We start from the raw sequence: 23,104 nt of genomic DNA, 5'->3' as shown, positions 1-23,104 counted from the left end.
TAGGCAGAGGTGTGTTATACTTTGATTCTGGAAGATTTTACCATAACTGTGGGCTTAAGAAATAGGTTTGGTATGTGGTGCTCTTAGTTACCAGGTGGTTCTGAACAATTCCTTAGAGCCCTGTTGTTAGACAGCAAGCAACTTGTCTGTCTCCACATTGCTTTGCACACCCCACCTCACTTTTCTGATGGCTGTGTTACTTGTGTTACACAGATAGGACAGGAAAATTACATCACAGTCTGAACAGATACCTGTCTCTGGATGGATGGGTTCCTGGTTCGCAAGGCTTTCTGTTATGCTGTATTCAGACATGACTCATTTTCCACAAGACAATGTTGCAGGATCTCATAAAGATTCTCCTTGGAATAGAGTATGCTTGGCTCTTTCAGGATAAGTAGTTTTTGTTTAGTATTTTCTAAGCACTTTGTTGATGTCCGGTGTCCTGTTGCAGATGGTCAGCTTATACAGACATGCATAACTGAAATGTAGATTCAGCTAACTAGATTTGAGTAAATGTTGAGTAGAAAAAGGCTGAGGTAAAAGCATTTGCCGAGACTCCTGTGCTGTAGCATAGTGTGAATTAATAGCCTCTCCAGGGCTATTAATATGAAGCTTCTTTGTGATAACTATATGCATCTCAGCCCTCCCTAGCAGATACTCTGAACTTTTGCTACCTTAGTGTGCCAGAGAGGATGCTAGCTATTACAGTGCAACTGTCATGAAAGAGTGGCCATGGAGAGGCATGTTTTACTACTCAACATACCTTAGACATTCATAAATCTCATCTTCTCAGCACTTACAGCCATAAACTGCATGTTTGTGTCATCCGGGAGACTACACAAGGACAGACCTTGTACAGTGCTTCAGAGCCAGGCAGTGCAAGACCAGGTCTTGTGGGCTGAGCCAGCTCTCTGGAAAAGCCCCAGTGTCCAGTCACAAGTAAAGCCAGAGCACAAGCGTTGGTCTACGCTTTGCATGCCGGCTCAGCATAAGATAGCAGAAACGTATCTGTGCTGGAAGGGTGCGCTCCTGTGGCTGGGTAGCTTTCATGTGCTAATACTAGCCTGCATTCATATGTATTCTCGTGTTATCCGCAGGGTGTCTGTGTGTTCACCCTGGTGTATTGCATGCTTGGAGGAGTTGCATTTGTGGACCAAGGTGTGATTTATCTGTATGGCCCATTTTTTTCCTGTATCCTTCACTGCTTCTGTATGTCCCCAGCTAGCTTTATTACCCTACAGCGATAGGTTTGCACAGTAGCATCCCATTTATTGTTGAGCTGGGTGGTGTGTGTGTGTGTGCAGTGAAGTGCCATGCATGCACTACTTCCCTGTGTGCATTTTGTACTGGAACATGAGAATCCCATTAGGCTGCGTATAAGATTTCCCACCTTCCATCTGCTCATTAAACTGCACCAGGCTCAGTTGTCATGGACGTGTAAAGGTTAATGGTTGCCATTCTCTCTGCAACAGCTTCATCTGTGCTGTTTTACTTTCTAACTTGCATATATTGCTGCCCATACATTGACATACCTGATTATTTTATGGGCTCCTGTCAAGACAAAGATGATAGGAAGAATTCTTCATTTTCTGGTAGCTTATTTCATAGAATGGTGATGTTTTATCTGCTGTAAAATAATACAAGGTGGAGTATTTCGTACTATTTCTCTCACAGTCCATTGTTTTTGGTGGGTTTGCCTGGCTACAGCTAATTATTGTTCTTACTTGGATTAGGGCACTACATAATACATAGCTTAAATGGTTCTTACCTGAATTATGTTGTCATTCCATTGATACTGCAGTTTTTGAGATGTGTTTGATGCACTGAAATCGGTTAGCTTCCTTCAGTGTGTGACATTTACTTGCAGTGAAGCAGGGTTAGTCCTTATTTAGATGAAGCTGTAAATATTTAATGAAAGTTCCAGTGAGAATGAGTTTGAACATAGCATTAGACAGCAAAGAAAAGAAAAAATAAAGGGAAATCAGATTTCTCAAAGAGGTTTTGTAGCAGTAAAATGCCATTTTTTTGGAAGTAATATGCTATAGAAGTTAGACCACTCTGGAATCCTGATTGCCTTATCATCACCACAGGTTTTTATTTCTAGATAAAATACAGTACGTGAGCAATCCTAGAAATAGAACAGCTGTCTGTAATGCTGGAGGACTTCTCTGAGAAGCAATATCACCTTTGGCTTTGACTGTTAGCATAGGTTTTTTTGTCCACTGTGTCAGTCCATCTTGCAGTTACTGTGACCTCTGAATGTGTTCCCAGTTGTATTCCAGAGAATGCGGTAGCAGCTGTCACATTAGGTTGGATGTCATTAGTAGTAGAGAGTCAGAAGCATATCTTCTTCTCTCTCTTTTGAAGTTTGCTGACAATATTCATCTGCATTCATGTACGTTTCCATCAGATATGATACTGAGTTGCTTCCATTTACCACGGCCACTTTGAGCCATTTATATAAAAGAATATATATAGTATAAAAAGAAATACATTAGGATTTTTTTTTTCACTGTGTTGATGTCCACCGTCAGTGTATATTGGCCTGATGTAACTCCAGTCCTTTTTCACTGCAGCATATTATTTACTCATTTTTGTACAGTTATTAGGTGTTCTGCTCTATAATGCAATACCTAAACAGGCACAAGACTTGTGTTAATCCTGCATTGCTTCATGTCTGACTCTCAAACAGAAACATTTCTTGTTTCTCAGATACACAATCAAAAGGAAAGAGGTAGCTCTGGAGCATCTGGGCAGCGAGTGAGTCACAGCGTGTCATTAATGTATTTACCCTTTTACAGTTTTGTATTTAATCTTGGTTATTGTCAGTCAAGTAAAAAAAAGGCATCTCTAGTTAAGAAGTATGGTCTTGCCACATAATATTTGAAATCGGAAAGATTGTTTGCTGATCTCTCATGAGCATATCTAAATGTCACCAAAGTCTTTAGGTTCTGTGCTTTTTAGGCTTTTTGCCTGAAAAATCAGACTTGGCAACTCAGCTTTTATTTTCCCTGTTTTATTTTTAAACGGCTCCTTACGTAGTACAGTAATATAACACATTGACAAGCTGAAGAAAGGGTATCAGAATGCCATTCTCCCTTTTAAATGTCTGTTTAATGAGACAGATAAAGAAGGCAAAGGAAGAAGGTGGATCCTCGTCTCTACTTCGTTTATACGGGAAGGTTGGATTATTGTAGTAGATGATTGCCTTTTACAGTCCGTGCAGCGTATTTCCTATCTTCTCTTTAGCTACAGAAAACATCTCTTGTAGACACTAACAAAACCGTGTTCCTGTAAGATCTGCTAAAACCCCTGCTAACATAACCGTATCGCCTAGGGCTTAGCTACTTTATCATTAAGTAAATGCATTTGACAGGTTCCGTGCAATGACGCTGTTTCATCACTGCTGCTCAGCTTTGCAATACCAGCATTTCATTGTGTTACTGCACTCACAAATGATAGGGATCCTTCTTCAAATGCGACCACTACAAGTGGGCCTGTGTCGTATTGCCTCAGGAGCTGCAGCCATAACTGTTATTAGTAGCAGATTATTTTTTTTTTATGGTGGTTTTTTTAAGATCAGTTTATATGTACAAAATGGCTTTTAAATGGCTGTGTTAGTGGCATATGTATTTCATAAATGGGCTGAGCCAAAGGAAAGCACAGAACAATGTAAAGACTCTAAAGGAGCTACAGGAAAGACCGAGGGAAAATAATTACTTTATGGCAACCTTCGCTTGAATGGCGTTTTATTCAGAAAAAGAAGGATCGTAACCCTGGGGACAGTTGTGTAGTGCAGACATGAGTCTTTCACAGTGGAGAGTCAAGAGGAGTGTTTGCTTGGTGGCAAGAAGCAAACGGGATAACCCATGGGATGCTGGCATTGCCACTGTGTTTTGGTGGGTTTGGGCTTGGTACGGGATGTTTGCCATGATGTGGTAAGGCTGAAATACACACCCCAGCTGTTAAATTTTTTCCTGTGTAATTTACCATGACACCATCGTCAGGATCTCTCGGCACACGTGTTTTATCTTACAGTTTCCAACAGTGTTAGAGGCCAAATTGTGCCTTGAGCCTTCTTGACCTGAATCGTGGTGGCATCTGTGAAGGAGTGACAGTGTTGGCCTCCTCCCCTTGCCCGAGGGGACCCTGGCTGCCTCAGCCATCTTTCTGTAGGAACTCTCCTGCTTTTTAAAGCGATGCTGCAAATCTCTCATGCTTCCTGCTCCCAGCCCATTTACAGGACAGTATTAGGGCTGGACGGTCCTCTTTCCACGGAGCGGGGGCTGCTCAGTATGAGCGGCTGCGTTGAGCTGCTTGCACACATCATGGCACATGGCCCTGCATAGGTCAGTATACAAGGCTGGAGGAGGACAGGTTTCCTGCAGTCTTTTCCCTCCTTTTGTGCCTGCACAAGAAGAACCACGCTCCATCTCCTTTATATTCAATGTATACTTAGCCCTAGATATCTGAAGCCTCTCCCTGCCAATTTTTTTAATTTTTTTTTTTTTTTTTAGCCTATAAACACAAGCAGACACCTTAGGGACTGATTTTGGCAGTTGCTTTCAAGTGTCTGTATATATGACCTAGAAAGTAGGGAGTGTTTTTCAGTGCGTGCCAGTTACAAAGTCGGAATGGTCCATATTAATTAGAATCATCTGCAATCCTTTTAGCATGTGAGCCTGTGGCATCATTAAGGATTTTCATGCTTTCATTCCTAAAGGATAGATAGAGTTCAGTCCTCCAGATCTTTGATTATTTTTCTCATTAGCAAGCATCTCCATGCTATAAATTAAAGGAGAAGGAAAGATTGCCATTCCCAGGGTGCTTCATAAAATGCCTTAGAAACCTGAGCCCCAGCTGCATCCAGAAGAAAATAATATTAATGTATAAAGCCCCACTTAACCATTTAGGTTATCAGGCCAGCTGTAGTTACTTGTCTGTAGTTATTTCCAGGCATATCATGCATATATTTAGTTAGACAATCAGATGATTTTAGGGACTAAAACACTAATCCTCTTAAAACAAAACAACTTACTTGCTAAGGCCAGCTCGGCTTAAACAGTTCTCTTACGCAGAATTTCATCTTGATTTAATTAAATTGTGTGAGATCACCTCCTATGTTAAACTGTTTAACATAGTTAAACTAGTGCAGTTTGTGCACGTAGATGTTTTTCTCATTCACTAGCCTATTGAAAAGCCCCTCAGAAAATCCCCATTCACAATTTAATGTTTAGTCTGAAAAATTAAAAAGAGACTCTGTGTAGCTGTGTCAGTAACTATTTTTTTAGGAATTTTCTTCAAGTCCCTAAAATGTGACTTGCTACCACTGGAAAGATATTGGTAAGTCTCCAGATCAATTTTTTTTTTTTCCCCAAGGAGTTTTGGAACAGTCTAAACATCCCATATTATATTTTTTATAAGCAAAACATTTTGTTTTTTCATTTAAAACTGATTTTGATTCAGAAATTTTAGTTGTACTTATTTACTTTAATAATTCAAAAATCAGAATAAAATTTCTGAGCTGGTCAGATATTAAAAGTCAGATAATTGGGTCATGAAAAATTTTGACTGTTGATGTTAGAAATTTTGGCATTTTGATAACTCTTATACCATGAGCTCTTGTTTCAACCTAGTTGTAGCAAAAATATCATCCCCTTCTGGAATGATTTTGCTATTTCTGTTCATACACATAGATATGTGTATTAGCACAAAATAAATTGTGTAAAGCAAGGAAACCACCAACTCTTCTTCCAGCGAGTAGCTACTGGATTTTAGCACTGAAGCAAATGTGAAAATTTGCTGAAATCCTTCACCTTTTTCTTCAGCTGAATAATACCAGACTTAAAAATTGTAGGTTCCAGCCATCCTGTTACCTCTTTGACTCCTCTGAAAGGCTAGGGGTTGTCCTTCGTAGATCTGACTAATAAATGTAACTTTGTCTTTTACGTGACTGTATCCAAAGCCCCTCCGAGAAGAAAACTTCCCTTATATGCATATCCATGGACTCTGGATCGAAGTGTCCGAATGTGAGTACTGCAGTTCCTTTAGAGCATCCACAGGAACTGATAACATGTAAAACTTCTCCCGCCGAGTTCTTCCTTTACATTTGTGATCATCTGAGTTCTATTTTGTCACGTAGACTTACTCTTGGTATAAAAAACAAGATTAAAATACTGTTTTAAAAAAGAATTTTCTGTGTTTGCTACAAGAACAAAACAACTTGTGCCTTGCCCTTCCTGAACGTGTTTTTTATTAATGCACTTTCAAAATGACCGTTCATGCTATCCGGCACTTACAGTAAATCTGTGTCAGTTCATAGGCTCAGCAGAAGCTTCTAACTATTTGACCTTCTGTCCTCACCGATCCAGCCTGCTGCCCACAGTGACCCTCCTGGGAAACCGGCATAAATTCACAGACTAAGATTTCTGTAGCTATAGCATGTAAATTGTGAGAATGACAAGGTTCATTACACTGACAGGAGACTCTATTCTGTAATGTAGACCTGAATCAAAGGACAGGCTTTTAATATATCGAATAAGTTCAGCAGATTGGATCAATTTAACTGCTGATTTAATTAATGGAAGTCTGTGAAATGGGAATCAACAAGGTGTTGGTCCTGTGATATGTCCTTACAGTTAAAGGCATGCCTGAATTGTTCATTCTGATTTAAAAGTCAAGTGGATTTTGAAAAATATTAAATACATTCAGCAGCATAGCCTTGATTTTAAAAGAATTTTGAAATATATATGTGTTTTAAGTATTATTGGTCCTTTTTTTTAATAAATACACCTTAAAAAAATAGAGAGGAGTATTTTAAACTCATGCCCTTCTGAGAAGGACTGTTATGGTTGCTAGGCAGCTGAAAGATAGAGCTCTGCTCTCAGGGAGGTCATAGCTGCTCTTTTTGTTGGGGAAGGCTGGAAGTCAGAGGTGTCAGCCTGCTTGGAAGTGTAAATGCAAACGCAAGTCTCTGGCTGTGCTCCAACGGTGGTGCCAAACTCCTTGCTCGCTGAATGTATTATGGCATTTCGTTTTATGATGAGCAGCCCAGCTCCAAACACGGGAACCCGCGGTGAAGTCAGAGCATACTGCTCTACGAGCATTAGTGAGCGTCTTGTTGAGAGGCACAAATCCTCCCTCACTGCTGATAGCCATCTTGCTTATAATGTGCTACAGAAAACAAGTAGCACAAGGAAGGTATTTTTCTTTTTGCCAGTCCTTTCAGAGTGGAACAGATCTGCAAAACAGAGCACAGATGGCAGCAGAATAGTGGCTTAAATGCAAAGCATCAATTGAGGCAAGTGGTACTTTTCCAACTCTCAGTAGTAGCTTTGAGTCTTCTTTTTCTTGATGTATTTTGTTTTGGAGATGCACTTTAAATGTACGACAAATATCAGAAAGTGAAAATTAGAGTGGAGAAAATTAAGATTATAAAACTCTAGAATGAAAGGAATAAAAGAAACCAGCTGATCTATACACATATATATTTTTAAACATCTGCAGTAATTTCTCACCAACAGTTTCCTACTTCAGATTTTCTAATTAATCAACAGTAAAGTAAGAGCTTTGGAGAAACTGACACAACAAAGTGGGTAAAACTCTTTAAAATTTTATAGCTAAGTAATTATGCAGCCTTAAATTCATTCTGACAATATACAGACCTAAAAAAAAAAAAAAGTAATTTTTTTCATTTAAATTTCATTTCAATTACATATTGAACTTGCAAACAATATTGGATTGTAATTTGGTGACAATATTTGGTGTCATATCAGAAAAAGGCATTTAAACACATCTTAAGCATTGTATTCTACTGGTGATTTTAATATAGGTCTCATCTCTCACAGTTGTTGCATCCAGTAATTTTAAGAATACGTGAGTTGGGTGGAACCTGGTTTTCAGTACATCATCCATGTGCAGGTGCACAGTTCCTAATATAAGTGATTCTGAATCTTTTGGAAACTGTAATCCAGGCCTGCATTTTAAGCGTGGGGCTTCTTTTTGAGTCAAAGAGAAAAACAAGAATCCTGTTATTCTCTGCAATTGTGGGCTTTTTGGTTTGCTCTTTTTTCCTAATTCACTTCTTTTGCTAGTTGCATTTGAAGTTAGAATAAAAAGAAAGCAAGAAGCAGACTGACCCTTGCAAGCAGCTGTCCTGTCAATGCCCCTTGGCTCTTCGTTGGGTGCTAGCAGGGAGATGAAAGGGGGAGCACAGAATCACACAACTGAGACTGGCTGAGGTGGGAAGGCCCCTCTGGAGATCATCTAGTTGCCCCTCTTGCTCAGAGCAGGGTCACCTAGAGCAGGTTGCTCGGTCTGTGTCCAGATGGGTTTTGAGTCTCTGAAAGGATGGAGACTCCACAAACTCCCTGGCCAGCCTGTTCCAGTGTTTGACTACCCTCACAGTAAAGAAGGTTTTTCTTATGATGTTCAAGTGGAATTTCTTTTTTTCAGTTTGTGTCCATTGCCTCTTGTCCTGACACTGGGCATCACCAAGCAGAGTCTGGCTCCTTCTTCTTTACTCACCCTCCCAAGTAACCCACCCAAGTCAGTTGGGCTGTCCCCCCCAGATTATTTGTGGACAGCCACCTCTAAAACTCCTCATAGTTGGAGTCTAAGTTGGGTGCTTGGAACTGTTGCATGGAGTAGTCTCCTGTCTTTGTGTTTGTATGCAGAGAGCCCACGGTGACATGTTTCGTTGCTGGAACACTTCATTTAGGTGCCTGAAGGTAGTATAAATACCCACTGTAATGTCAAGAACCTCTGCTACCCCAGATGGGGTAAAAGACACTAGTCACATTCGTATCATTTTGGAAGCATTACTGTGGTAAGCAAAGCTGCTTTGAGACTTCATAAGCTTTGGGTGACTCCATATGCTGTGGGTGAATCCCTTCTTAATTTCTGGTCTCTCTCTTTCAGTTTAGTAACAACCTATGCTCTGCTTAATGGGATAGGCCTTTGATCTCTGGAAACCTCAGGGCAGCTTAATCTGTGGAGTCATGGCACACTCCTTCACTGTATTTTAGGGTTAGGGGGCATAACTATTTCCCACACAAAGGGTCATTTTAGGACGTTGCTGTTGCTGCAGGAGAAGATGCTGGGTTTGGGACCTGTCAGGTCTAATGGTGTTTCATTAGGGACACATACGGATATCTCAGTTCAGCAGATACCACGGGACTCAGTACACTGTCAGTGCAGGTTTCTCCTGGTCTGGAAAGCACAGCAGCTCTCGGTGACAGGAGATGCCAGAATATGGTGCTTGCTTTCCTCCAGTTCTGCTTGAAGGTGTGATTTGCAATGCTGTAAAGAGATTTCTACCCTGCAAGAGGCCCCTTGGGAAAGTAGGGTTTGCTGTTATTTCTGTGAGTAGCCTTTTTCAAGAGTGTGTCTTTTCAGGCCTGGTTGCTCTTGACCTGGGAAGGAAGAGTGGGGGCAGAAAAGAAGTCATGCAGAACACATGTTCTGCAGCATCAGCAACAGATGAGGGAGGATTTGATTTTAGCTTCAGGGAAGCAGAGTCAGAACTAAGCTGCCAGCATGTTGCACACTGCTTGAAATGAAAAGTGTTGGATTGGGGCACTTACCAGAGCCAAGTTGTACTGCAATCTGACCATGATTCCAGATATTAAATATCATTTTATGATGGTGATTTAATAAGTATATGTATTGGCACTGATGCTTTGCGTGTTTCATATGCTATCACTGAGGCCAGACCCAAAGTTGCTTAAATCAGCTGAGGAGTTCTCAGGGATTCCCGACGGTTTTAGATGACAGACTCCGTGCTTCATTAATGCGTTCTGAGGTTGGGAACTTTCCAAAACAGTTCAAATATTTTACTGTATTTTTAGTTTATTTGTTTTAGTCTTTTCCACATTTTTAATCTACATAATTGACAGTATGCAATCAGAATAAAATCTTCTGGAAGTCAGGTTCCACTGAGCATCGTAACAGATGGCAGAGTGCGTGGTTTTCCATGGTAATAATAATACAGAAAAGGGAGTGCTTCTGTTCAAATTCCTTTCACCTCCCACCTTAAATTTTGCAATGGTCTCTATCCTCTTAAAACCACGCTCTGAATATGTCCCTAATGCTTTGGACATGACTTCAGAATAGAAAAATGTAACAAGTTGCTTTACCATCCAATCCTTTAATAAATGCATGACATCTGGGTCTCTTTCTCCTGTTGGTTTCTTTCTGCAGGTTATTCCCCTACTGACTGGAGAAAAAGATGCATTGTATCAAAATTATCTGGTACTTATTCAGTACTAAGAGCTGAAACAGCACCAGCATTAATACTGTCCTAAATATGAGAGAAAAAAATAGATTCTTGAGATCATAATACAAAGCAAATGGAGAATACTAAAATATGCCTATCTAAAGGAAAAGAGTGAAAGCAGATCAGTTTAAAGAGATGTAATAACACTTATACCTTGTCTACTTAGTGCAAGATCTAAAAGCCCTCATTCCCTTCATGCTGCTTTAGAACAATATTTGGTAATAGTTACAGCTTCTTATCCTACAATCAGCCAAGGGCAGCCGTTGTGCACCAGACGTGTAAAAGGGAGATTGATAGCAGGGCTATTGTTTGTCACTGTGTGGGAGACTTATATAGCAACCAGCTTGGAAACAATGTTGGGTAGTTCTGATTAAGATAGTGTCCGTGCTGTCTGGGTGGTGGGAATGGTCTGATCTGGCTTCGTCCTGATCGTGCTGCTCATGCTCGGTGAGTCTCCAGGGACCCTTCCCACGCCGCGTGCACTCGCAGGAGGAGGCTCAGCTCAGACGGCTTGCAGATTTGTGGAAGGACTGGAACGTGCAAGGGAGCACTACTTTTCCCTAGCAGGTCTAATGCTCAGGTCTCTTTTTCCCATTAAAATGTTAAGGTAAAATGTTTTATATCTCTTCTACATAGACCTGTGTCAAAATCCACTGAATCCGTTTAGGGGGACTTTCACCAACTTGTGCTCTCTGAAAGGGTCCAGAGTGGGATCACCTGTGCCTGAGTGCTGACCTACCAGCCAAGCAGTTCTCCTGGGCCATGCACTTGTCTTTGGGCTCTGTGATGTTACTGCCTCTGCCTCTGTCTTTGGGTGACTGGAAGTCCCAAAGCTAATTTCAGTTTTCTTTTATGAAGAAGAAAGAAAAAAGAGGAGGAGCACCTAATCCTTTTCTTCCTGAAGAGAGCTCTGGAGAAAGAACTCATGCACTAGATTTGAAAAAGATTGGCACTGCTTTTTGACTGAGATTTAGTGCCATTTCCCAATCCCTACTGAGAACTGTCCACAGGAGAACAAGCGGAATTGTGGTGCTCATCCAAACGATCAAGGAGTGTCATACGCTATGTCTGCTCATCACAAACAGATTAGCTTTAATTTCCTAGTCTGGATGACAGCACAGTCTATTCAACATCGTCTTTGAGTTGCTAATCCTCAAAGAATCTATTTATTTCCTTTTCAATGTTATTGCCATGGAAACTGGCTAAATTGCAGGTCCAGATTACATCTTTACTGTTCACTCCCTTTCATATTGATCTGCAGACATTCTTCAGGTGCCAGGAAGAAGCAAAAGACAAATCAATATTATTCCTTGAAACATCTAGTCACTCGCTATGCTCTCCAGCCTCCACTATATGAGTGTAGCCACTTGCATTCTGTGTCTCCTAGGGCAAGAGACTTGAAACCTGAAGATCTGCTACCTGCAGCCTCATTTTCTGTGATAACATTGCTCAGCCAAGCTTGAGAGGACAACACGACAGATTGCTTCCATATCTATTTTTCAAGTCTTTGCAAGTGATAACACAATGATGCAGAGCGAACAATTACCATTTGGAGCACAAATCCAGGAAATGTTTTGCAGATGTACTAAAACTGAAAACAGGTGTAATCAGGGGTCAAGGAGAATTTCTATCAAAAGTCCATATCACTGTCAAGAATGGTGAAGTCTTTATGTCAGAATCCAGATAATGAAGTACTTAAGGGAAGAACGTGTCTCGACTACATGCATGGTCTGCTTATAACAGGTGACGGTCCGAACCATAGGTGTTGCTACTCTCATATTTTGAGGATGTGAGTTCTGTCTTGAGTGTTTAGGCATTCAGCTGAGTATGAGGTAAATGTGCCCTCTCTTGTAACTTGGTCTGGATTCTTAGAGGTGGAATGTAGGTGCTCTACCTCTTTAGAGACCTGTTGCAAGCTTTTGTTTTAATCAGATGATAATGGCGTTCTTGCTGATGGAATAGTCTTTATCCCTTGGGAAATTTTGTAGGTTTGAAAGTGGATGGAAGGCAGGGGCGACAACCGAAATGAGTTATATATGTTTTCTTTTAAGTGTTTGGAAAACCTGGATATGCATGCATAAGTAGCCCCTAGACAGCTATAAGATTAGAACCCAGCATTTACATAGCAAGTCATAAGATATGCTACTGACCTTCGTGACATTACAAGAGTCATTTTCACACAGATAGCATTTTTAATGATCTGTAATGCATTAGTCATTGATGTCTTTGCCTTGCATCATGCGTTCAGATCCTAATGTCCACTTTACTTTCCACTGTACTTGAGCTAGAGTCAAGTTACAAGGAAAAAAATCTGTTCTTTATTACTGTATTGTTTTGTCTCTGACCCTTTTGTAATACAGTTTTGTTTTGGAGAAGTCTTTCTGTATCACTGTAAAGTCTTTCATGCCAATGCACATCACTATGGATCATAAGAACCTGAGGGGAATAAGTGCCCTTACGTTGCATGGGACAGCACCCTCACATTATAATTCTTCCTTCTTTTTGTACATACAGGGTGTTGAGATTTATTCTCTTTCACTCTGGCATGACAGAATGCAGCACATGCCCTTGTCTGTCCCTCCAGAGAGTGGGTTAATGTTGGTAATAGAACGGGTGAGTTTACTAAGTACAGGAGGTAGCATAATTATATGGCTTTAAGAGATCTATTTCTAACCTAATTCAATAACTTGTTAGTTTATGGAGTGATTCGTAGGCAGAGGTTGCTATTCTTGCAGAAAGGCTTGTGTAAATTGAGCATGGCTGGTTATATGGCTGGTTTTGGCTGAACCTGGTAATATTATGTTCTCTGTATCTTCAAAATTTGTATTCAGAAGAAATGAGGGGAATTTTTAATTTTGAGGACTGTCATTATCTGGTGTGTCTGCATGACTTGCTTTAGGGAAGGAGTGCTTTCCTTTGCTTTAGCCTCTGCTAGTGAGAGCAATGCATAATCTAGTGTTCATACTACAGGAAGAGGTGCTCGGGGGCCAAACTTGTATTCCTGATTCTGTCATGGATTCTGGCAGTTTTCTTGCATATGAGATGGGGCTTCCCAAGGGAGGAAAAATAAAGTAAAATCAAGAGCCAGGGAACGAGTAGGCACTTTTGAAAATGTTGGCCTCAATATGTCGATTTATGTATGTCTAATTGGGGGATTATAAGTTTTTCACAGTACTCCATAAAGGCTCTGTGAGGGTTTGCAAAGTGTTTTAGAGATGGTAGCATGGCAAGTTGCACTGCAATGCCAGGAACGTCTTCATTTCTGACCACACCTCTGGAGCATTCATACGTTAGGTGACAGTCCCATATGACAGCAGTCCATTAAGAGACTATCATAGATCTGATTTCCCCAGATGTATCATTCCCCTCTTCCCCAGAAATTTTATCTGGAAGAAAAGAATAGTTTTTTTATTTATCCCAGATACCCCCAGAGTATGTCAGAGCTGGTATCAGTGTGGCATTTGTTGGCATATGCCCTATGTGATGTTCGTGCCCAGAGCACTGTTTTACAGGATGGCTTACCGTCAGGCTCAGGAGTGTGTGAAGGAAGAGCTAGACTCTTCAGTGGAGTTCATGGCAAGTGCTCAGTCCACCTTATCATAAAAACATGATTACAATAAATCATGCCTGCAGGTTTTACAGATTATTATGAATGCATCAACCATAATTACAAAGAGTTAGAAATCTTACAGAAAAAAGAAATGTTTCATTAACCAATATCTGAAAGGAAACTCAGCTTCTTCCCTTTGTTTACCAATAATATGTAATTTTAATAAGTTGCCTGCCCTGTCACAGTTTGACTTACCAACCTTGTTTGACATGCTGCGGCTGTCCCTTGCACTTGGAGGTTGAATGTACTACATAGAGCATGTAACTAATGAGATGGGGTTTTGTTCATCCTTTCAGTTAATTCTGTGTGTTCTTTTTTCCCCTCCCTTTGTGCTGCACGGCTGATTACCACCCTAGGACCTTGCAATGGGACACAGACCCCTCAGTGCTGCAGCTCCAGTCTGACTCTGAACTTGGGTATATGTCAGCTCTTTTTGTTATTCGTTTATCATTTCTTTGCAAGAATTATGTTGAAAATGCTTCCCAGTTGAGCTGATTTTATGTGATTTTCATTTGCTTTGTTGACTCAAAAAGTCCATAAATTAAGTTTCCTTTTTTTAGTTTCATCAGTAAGAAGCTTCAGCTTCAGCAAAGCCACCTTTGTGGAAAAAAACATTTAAGGAAGCTTGTGAAAAGATAAGCTGCTATTTATGTTGCCTGAAACACAATACAAATAACTATTTCATTACAGATGAAATGTTATTATTGTGGCACTTTTATGTGCATGTACAGTTACAGTGGTCTTATTTGTACCTGTTGATTCAGAATTTTCTCTCTGAATCATTTGCAAGGTACTTTTTCCCTTCCTTCCTGTCTGCCATAGTTCTGCTGTTTCCACATGCAGTAACAATTTCCCCTTTTTCCTTAGGAGCTGTATATGTGCTTATAATTGTGCATTAAATATGATCATAGTCCAAGAGTAATTGCCATCTTAGTTGAGTTCAGGCCAATCAAGCATTTTTTAAATTGTACTAGAGCTACAATTAATATTTTCTACTTTGGGATAGAACTTTGCTACCCCAAGTATCTGAAAAAATCAGTTAATTTAAATAATTTAGAAATACCTACCTGCAGAGATATTTAGGACAAACCGTTCCTCTAAAAAGGATAGGTAGCAGTCCCTCAAGTTCTTCAGAACTTGAGTCATAGGCAAAACCAAATGTCCATGTTGAAGAAATTGCTGTACCTATCAACTTACGGGCTTGCCTGTCTGAGTCTCCAGGCAAGTGTCTTATGCTTTTACTAGTTCATGTGAAATTGATTCACTGTTCTATAAGAAAAACAACAATTTCCATTTAATTAGTGATTGACAGTGCTCCCAGCTGCAGATAGGGATGTTAGGGCCATTCACCAGGAAAGATCAGAAGGAGTGGAAAGTATCCAGAGAGCTTTCTAAAGAAGGTTTCTCCACATCCAGAACTGCTAGGAATGTTTGTGATTTCCACCTGAGTGTGGCTTCAAATAGATCCAGCTTCTGCAACTTTATCTGAGCTATACCAAAAAAGGTAGAGATTTTTTGAGCTGTTTTAATATACAGAAACCTTATGGAAATCTCAGCTGTCCTTTCCCAGAAGTTTGGATTAAAAGATGAGCACTCCCAGGAGCAAGGTTCCTCAAACATCTGTGCAAGGCAGGTTCCTTTATTTGACTTGTGAAAAGATAACCCTGTGTATAGCCACAGGACTTCAATCTTTTATGAGTGGTCAGTGCAGAGAGAGAAAAGAAGCACGCCAAAGAGTAAATCCACAGGTATACTCCGTAATGGAAGTCCTGCCCCTTTTGAAAGAAAATTGTCATCAAAACCAGTGGAGAGTTAGAGTGAGGACCAAACTTTCCTCTGATGTCATGTGACTAGATTAAAAAAAACCCCTACCAATGGAAAAGAAATCCTGCAGTCAGCAATTAAATGATGCATGTAACAAAACACTTCTAGCAGATACATCTTTCTTCTGACACCTACAGACAGAGGAATCAATTTTAATGCATGGACTTTAGTTGCTGTCCTCCTACTGACATCCCATAGGCAGTTTTGAAAGGAATCCTTCAAAGCTTATGTGGTCTCTAAGATGAATAGTCACCAAACTGTAAATTATAAGAATTATGAGCACCTCTGATGAAAAATGGGGATGTGAAAGCAATAGACAGCTTAGTGCTGTCCTAAAAAGAACAGGAGACCAGAACATTACAGTCCATATTTGGTAGAGTCCAGATACTGAAAGGATGCTCCAGTTGTCCCTTAGTGCTTGGGACCAAGGGCTGGGCCAACTTTTAGTTATGTAAAAAACATTACAGGTTGCTTAACAGGGGCAAAAAAGAATTAAGAGACCACATTCCTTCAGAGGAAGAGAGACCTCCCCGTCTTCACCAATGATTACCAGGATATGGGCAACACTAGCCATTTGTACAGGTATCAGCAATTCCCAAACTAGAAATGTCTTAGGTGAAGAAAATCCACACATTCTGTCAGCACAGTGCTCTGGGATGTAGCTCACTTCTTGTTTAGCAGTCTACAAAGAGGCTAACCCAATTAGCGGTTAAATCCAGCTCTCCGTTAGGATCGATGTTCCCCATCCTCAAGCAGTTGAGGAGATACGGAGTGACCTCATGTGAAACTGTTGTTAGAATTAGGTGAGGTTCTAATTAGGCCCAGATTAGGCACATAATTACTTAGAGATTATACTTAACCAAGACCACAGTCAAGAACCCCTTTCAATGCAGAAGGCGTAAGAATCTCAGTAAATGGAACGAGTAGCCTGGGGTAGCAGAGGACTGGTTACATAGGAAAGTCTACCTGACCAAGCAGACAACAGAGATTTCACATCTGGTGCTGAAGGAGGGAAAAGCACATGAGGTTTTCTTGGGATGAGATATATTTATTAAAGTTTGAATTCACACAAACTCTCAGTTAAAGCAGCTACAAAAATGTAACACTACTAAAACTTTTGTTAGCTGAAGTATATCACAAGCTGTAGTTTTTCTGCCCCCACGTAGGATTTCAGACAATTGTAGCTTTTGTTCATATTGGCAAAGTCACAGATGGCTGTAAGGAGGGAGACTTGTTAATTTTTCCTCTTTGAAAAGACAGACTCAGAGCTGTAACAACTATTTCTGCTCTAGTGGTTTGTTACGTGATATGGCTGATTCATACTGATTACCTGCTGAATCTAATTGCGTTCAGCTTAATAACAACTCAGCCAGTAAGATAGATTGGAAAAATATATAGCTGATGTAGCATTAACCATCTGAAGAGTTCAGTAGGTGTCATCCGATGATGACAATTTCCTTTTGAGACTCCCATTTCCTTTCAGATTAATCTTAATTGAATACTTAAACCTTTGTAAATGAATTAGATCAAAAAGCCTTTGACCTCTGTTCTTCTGACAATCTGGAAAACAGAGAGGATATGGATAATATGTATGAATTTTCTGCTTGTCCAAATTGCTCTCTCTAATGACATGGCAGTTCAGAAACCTCATGTCCATTAATTTATTTCCCATAAATGTATAAGCGTGCTTGCACTTATTTAGTTGATTTTTTTTTATTATGTTCATATTCTTTTCTCTGCTGAAAGCTGGCATTTTTTCCAGTAAAATATTTGCAAGTAAATGTTTATTCTTCCTTCCCTACAGACAGTCAAATAATATTCAGGAAATAAATTGATTTTTTTCCCCCCACTGTTGAGTGAACTATGTATGACCATAAGTGTTCATGTTCAGCTGTCTCTCTTCTTTCTCACTTACCTGCTTACAGTTAGTTGGCTTTACTGATTTATTTCATATGGCTTATTTAAAATTAGGGAAGTAGTATAAAAAGAAGGCTATACTTGCCCTGTTCCAGCTGTATCTCAGAGCTCCCATTCAACCCTTGCATTAGGACTCTATTAATCATAAACCTACATCAATTCCACTACTAATGACTCCTGTGGAAGGGACAATCTCCTTCATTATGGAAATTACCCACCTTGCCAATTAAAGGCTCTGTTATTGCTCTCAGGTGAACATCTGACAGTCCTAATCCAGCCTGGTTTACACCCAGTGTGCCCTTTCCACTATTGTGTATCTCAGGCTGAGGATTAACTCCTTTGAACAGGCAGAACGTTGTAGTAACGGCGGTGTGAAAGACAATTTTGTTGCATGTTATGAGGGGCACAAGCAGGTCATTTCTCTCTCTCATTTACAGTCCCCCTCAGCTGCACGATCTAGAGGTTCAGTAACTGGGCTTTATTATGGCAAATGGTTCCCAGGTTAATTTTCTTCACTGCAAATAGGTACTTCTCATGCATAGTGTATTGTGTTTCATCGTAGCAAACACCAAAGTATTTTTTTATCCTATTCATAAAAGCAAACACTCTTGTTCCTGCTGCTGATTTATATTTAACATGACTAACCTTTTGATGTCATGTATTCCATCTTAGACGCAGACTGCACAAACTAGGGGTATCAAAGATTACCCAGGTTGATTTCTTACCTCGGGAGGTGGTATCATACTCCAAGGAGACGCAGACACCTCTTGCCACACATCAATCTGAAGGTAAGATTTTACTTTTTTTTTTTTCAAAAAACATTTTCATAGAAAATAAGTATTTGAGTAAGAATTAAAGAAAGTAAGAAAAATAATAGTAAATCATAATATAGCTACTTATCACATATTTTCTGCAAGCCAGGTATTGTTTATGTGATTAATGGTTGTTTTGGTGAGAATAATTAGAATAATGACTTTAAATTCAGGTGGAACCAAACTACTTCTGCCTCACAATGGGTTATGCTTAGATAGCAGTTAAATGAGAACATATTTTCAAATAAATCATTATGAATATAATTAAAATAATGCTTTATTCCATTTTTCTTGCTTTCTCAAGGAAGTTATTCATTCCATGCTTTGTAAAGAGGCAGTGATGAAAAGTTGCCCTCAGATATTTGGTCAGCGTAATTGTGTCCCCCTCCAGTAGTAGGTGACTCTTAGAAGTTACAGTTTAGCTCCATGTGCTGAAAAAGGAGGCTTACGTGTTTCGATGTGGACAGTCCTGCTTTCTATCTGTTGACAGATATTATCTGTACTCATGGAGCTGTTTGTTAGCTGTTTGGCTTTCCTGTTGATAAGTGAATATGTGGACTAGTTAGTGGGGGAATGCTGATCTATCTGTTCCTTACACTACACATTTGCCAGGGTTGTACTGCAAAGGCCTGATTGCGGGTCAGTTGAAACCGTTTAAACTGCATGTAAAACTGTACATTAGCCTGAGGTAATTTACATCATATTACAAAGCAGATAGAAGAAGAAAAACTGAAGACAATCTTGACTGTAATTTTTGCTGTTAACAATTAAGGATCAAGAAAAGTTCAACAATTGGGTGCTTTCCTGCAGCATATAGTGTAGAACTTCACCAGCTTCCATATAGAAGAAGAAGATTCAAGTAGGTTGCAAAAGGTGTGCGAGTAAATGCATCTAAATATAAGTTACTGTCAGAGAAGATACAGTGATAAGCATAGCCAGCTTTTTTTCTGCAACTGGGTTATCAGGTCTGCCTTTAAGAAACCAGAAATGAAAACTGCTGAGCTGGATACTCAGATTCTACTTTCCCAGACCACAAGTTTACCCTGTTGTCTGAAATAGTGCCTTCAAGCATGGACAACCCTATTGCTTCTTAGGCAGCATGTCCTGACAGCTTTGCCTTCTCAGAGGGAGAGGCTGCCTTGGAAGCCTCCCTAGTTCAATCCAGCTCACCTCTCCTCATCTCTCTGAGGGCTGCTGAAGCCTCGAGAAGATGGGGTTTGCCCCTGAGACCTTGCCTTCTGGGCTTGAGACCAGTAGGTGCTCAACCCTGGGGCATCGTCATGGAGTCGTTAGATAAGATGGAGAGGATGCTCTTCCTCCCTGACACAGGGCCTTTATCCAATGCAAGAGCCTATGGATACAGGGAGTTGAAGACATGGCTTTGATGTGTTTACCTCTCTCAGGCCTGCAACTCCAGTAGTTGACATACCTTTCTGAACAGGCCAACCTCTCTTGAGGAACCAACTTCTTCCAATAAGTTCTTCTTACTTCTTCCTAAGGAGCTCTTCAACTATTACAAAATCCTTTTCTTGGATAGAAAAAGGGACAACTTCCAACCGTTCAAGGTAAAAAAACCCAAACGAACAACAACAAAAAAACCCCCCACCCCAACATTGTGCTGCTGTGGAGCCTGACAGTCAGAACAGCAAGCACAGGGGGCAATGTGGCTTTTCTTGATTCTCCCAATGCAGAGGAAGCTCTTGCTCCTCACTTGTACGAAAGAAGATAAATGCAAACATAAAAAGTGATGGACTTTCAACTGCTTAGGCAAAACCTGTAATGGGAAGGGTCAAATGGTGATAAGTGCTTTTGGTGACTGGATTTATTATCTTTCATATTCTCTGTGTCATCACAGTCAAGGAAAAAACATCAACAAAAGTGAAGTTTTAATATTTAAACACAGAGAAAATAATACCCGATCACTTCCCTGAGATGCATGGGGGAAGAGAAAGTTTAACTTAAATTTCCTTTCTAATCTGCTGCTAGGGAATTCTCTGCGCATAACTTGGACATCAATATGGCTCTGCGTCAGTAAAGGAGAGTCAGGAAAGTTTGGTTATTCCATTGAAATGGTATTTAATTGGAAACACATTAGGGGGTAAATAAGCTCTGTGATTTTGGTCTCCCAGATCTGATGGAAATGACTTCTCAGGTTTTCAATCTCCCAAGCCTCTTTATGAACGCTGAGCCCTTCATACTGTCACTCTAAACGTGAACAGCAAACAGAGGGGAGTTCCTTGGGAGAGCAGTTTGGAGGAGAAGTCTCCATGCTGTTCCTATGCATTCACGTGATAAAATATAGCCATTATCTTTTCAAGATAAATTGTTCAGCCATTACTATGGTTATGTGCTCAATTATTCACTATCTGAAGCCTTAGAGTTTGCGAAAAGAAAAAACAGAAACTCCTTATTTACATAGATGAGTCTGACTTCAGCTTTCAGAATTCAGTCTCTTGCTGCCTGCCTTGCGCACTGGAAATGTCAAAATGCGGAATTTTAGGATGAGATTGTCACACACTTGCTTCTGGTTTGGAAGACAACTGATGTAGGGTACAGCTGAATGGAAAGATCTTTCCTGTACAATTAAGCCACCGAAGGAGGACTTTGAGTCTGTTCAAAGTTCTACAGCTTTTTTGAAATGTCAGTATCAGGTTTTCTGCACATTCCTTCTCTAGAAAGAAAGAAGCTCTGAGGTACCTTAGACCTCCTGTTGTTCTGGAGCTCAGTGGATGTAGGCCTTTTTGGTAATGGCTGTTCCCCACCAAACCTTATAAAACTGCTAAAGGAAAGCTTCATGGTGGTAAGCACATCTGGCCAGATAGCCAGATGCTATGAGCACCAAAGTCTCAGTTTGTCAGCTGCTAATTTTAGAAGAAATAATGTGGCATCATTCTTCACCGTATAAAAACAGATTAACTCCTCTTTCCAGAGCAGGTAATTTGCTTTATTTCAGAGGAATAATGACATGTCATTTCCCCCAGCCACTCTATTATTTAGGGAGATGTGTATATGCATCATTCAACCCTTTGATCACAAATACCTAATTCTTTTGCTTTATTTAGGTCACAGTAAGTTTCAGCCTTTTCTTTTGCTCCTTGTAGGATGACTTAAAAAACCACCCAGATCTTGGCTCTGGAGCCTGAGAAAAAAAAGTGGTCTTTACTTTTCCCCTCCTCCTTCCATAACTGAACTTGAATTTAGGTATTCATAGGTATTGAGAGACATTTCACTTGTGCTGCTTTTTCCATTCTGGAGTTAATTAAGACCTAGACTATGCCAAATGTTTTCTGAGAGGTCTCTGGGACACATTCCTTCACTGTGCAGAGACTCTCACATTGCCCCGGAATGGCAGCCCCATGTAGCCTTCGATGGTTGGACCCTCCAAAGCGCTGCAGAACTGCCTGTTGCCGAAGGCACACCTAGGAGAAAGCAGCAACAAAAAAGCCGTGGCCTGACCTCTGCCCAGGATGAATCCCTTGCTGCCATACAGCAGTAGAAGGAGGTCTGTATGTTTACTTGCAAGCTACCTTTTCAGATAGGAAAACAGCCTGCACATTCAAGCTCTGCTGGGTGCCCACCTCAGCTTCAGCTTACTGTTCTCCTGCTCTCTAATGAGCCAGGAGGTAAAATCTCAGTGAGGAAAACATCACACTGTTCCTGCACTGAAAACGGAGATACTCCTCTGATCTGACTCCCCTCAGAAACAGACGGGCAGCAAGAAGGTGAAGGTCTGTGAGCTCTCTGGCTTTGCTGGCCGGTGTCAGGAATGTTGTTATTCCTCTTTTGCAAAGTAGAAACTACTTCTTCATCAATAAAAAGAGATGTTCTTACTTTTCTGCCTTGCCAGACTGTAACTGCAAATAAGTTAGTCTGAAATATGTTTCTGAAAAAGTAGATCTCTTATAGAGGGGAGGAAGATCTGACTTTCTAGAACAATGAAAATCCTATGTACTTCACCTGTTTATGATCCTCAACAGATGGTTGTTCATGTGGGCAAAACAAATGTGTTACCATACTCACCTCCTGAGCAGGATAACCTCATCCTACGTCACAAATGTTTGCCCAGCTCTGGCAAAGAACACAATTCAGGCCCGTGCTCCATCTGTTTATCTGCTGTATTCAAATAATGACGATATTTTGCCTATTAGGGAAAGAGGAAAAATAAACTCTCTACTCCATTTGGAAATAGATGGGAATGAAGTGGCAAAATGGAGGTGCAACTCCAGAGGCCGGGTTGGGTTTTGCATCTCTCTGACACTAATTATCTGAACTAATGTGCCTGAAAGTTATCCTCCTTTAAAGGGAGGAGAGGGGAATTCTGCTCACAGTCTAAGGCTCATGAGACTAAGACACATGAGTTTAGGTATCTGTGTGTGATACCAGACGTGACTGCTATAGGGTGAACCAAAACTCTCTCTAGGCATAATGACTGCATTGACTAGTTCTTCACTGACTAGCTTGATAGCAGAGTGCTTCATGCAGGCATATTAATGTAGGTTTCTCATTATTGAGTCAACTATGTGTGACTCAAAGTGTCATACACTGACACCGTGTGAGGCCTGTGTCCTACTTGGTAACCAGATGAGGAGTTATCTGTGACTAGGACTGCCAAGCCCCAATGCTGTGACAAGAAGTCAGACCTCTGGGAGTTCCATGATAAAATCC

The 23,104-nt window shown here is 40.5% G+C and overlaps 1 protein-coding gene across 3 annotated transcripts in view; it reads left to right on the top strand.

Moving 5' to 3' along the window:
- DYNC1I1 (dynein cytoplasmic 1 intermediate chain 1) overlaps positions 1–23,104 on the top strand; it is a 194,014-nt gene that overhangs the window by 25,601 nt on the left and 145,309 nt on the right. For all 3 annotated transcript variants that reach the window (XM_054815545.1, XM_054815546.1, XM_054815544.1), the window contains exons 5-6: positions 14,243–14,302; positions 18,300–18,415. In XM_054815545.1, the coding sequence (XP_054671520.1) occupies positions 14,243–14,302; positions 18,300–18,415 (176 nt within the window). The remainder of the gene's footprint in view (positions 1–14,242; positions 14,303–18,299; positions 18,416–23,104) is intronic.

This window comes from Grus americana, chromosome 2 (assembly GCF_028858705.1).
Source record: "Grus americana isolate bGruAme1 chromosome 2, bGruAme1.mat, whole genome shotgun sequence".
Lineage (NCBI taxonomy): Eukaryota > Metazoa > Chordata > Aves > Gruiformes > Gruidae > Grus > Grus americana.
The sequence above is the reverse complement of the archived record's forward strand: the minus strand, read 5'-3'. Positions and strand labels throughout refer to the sequence as shown.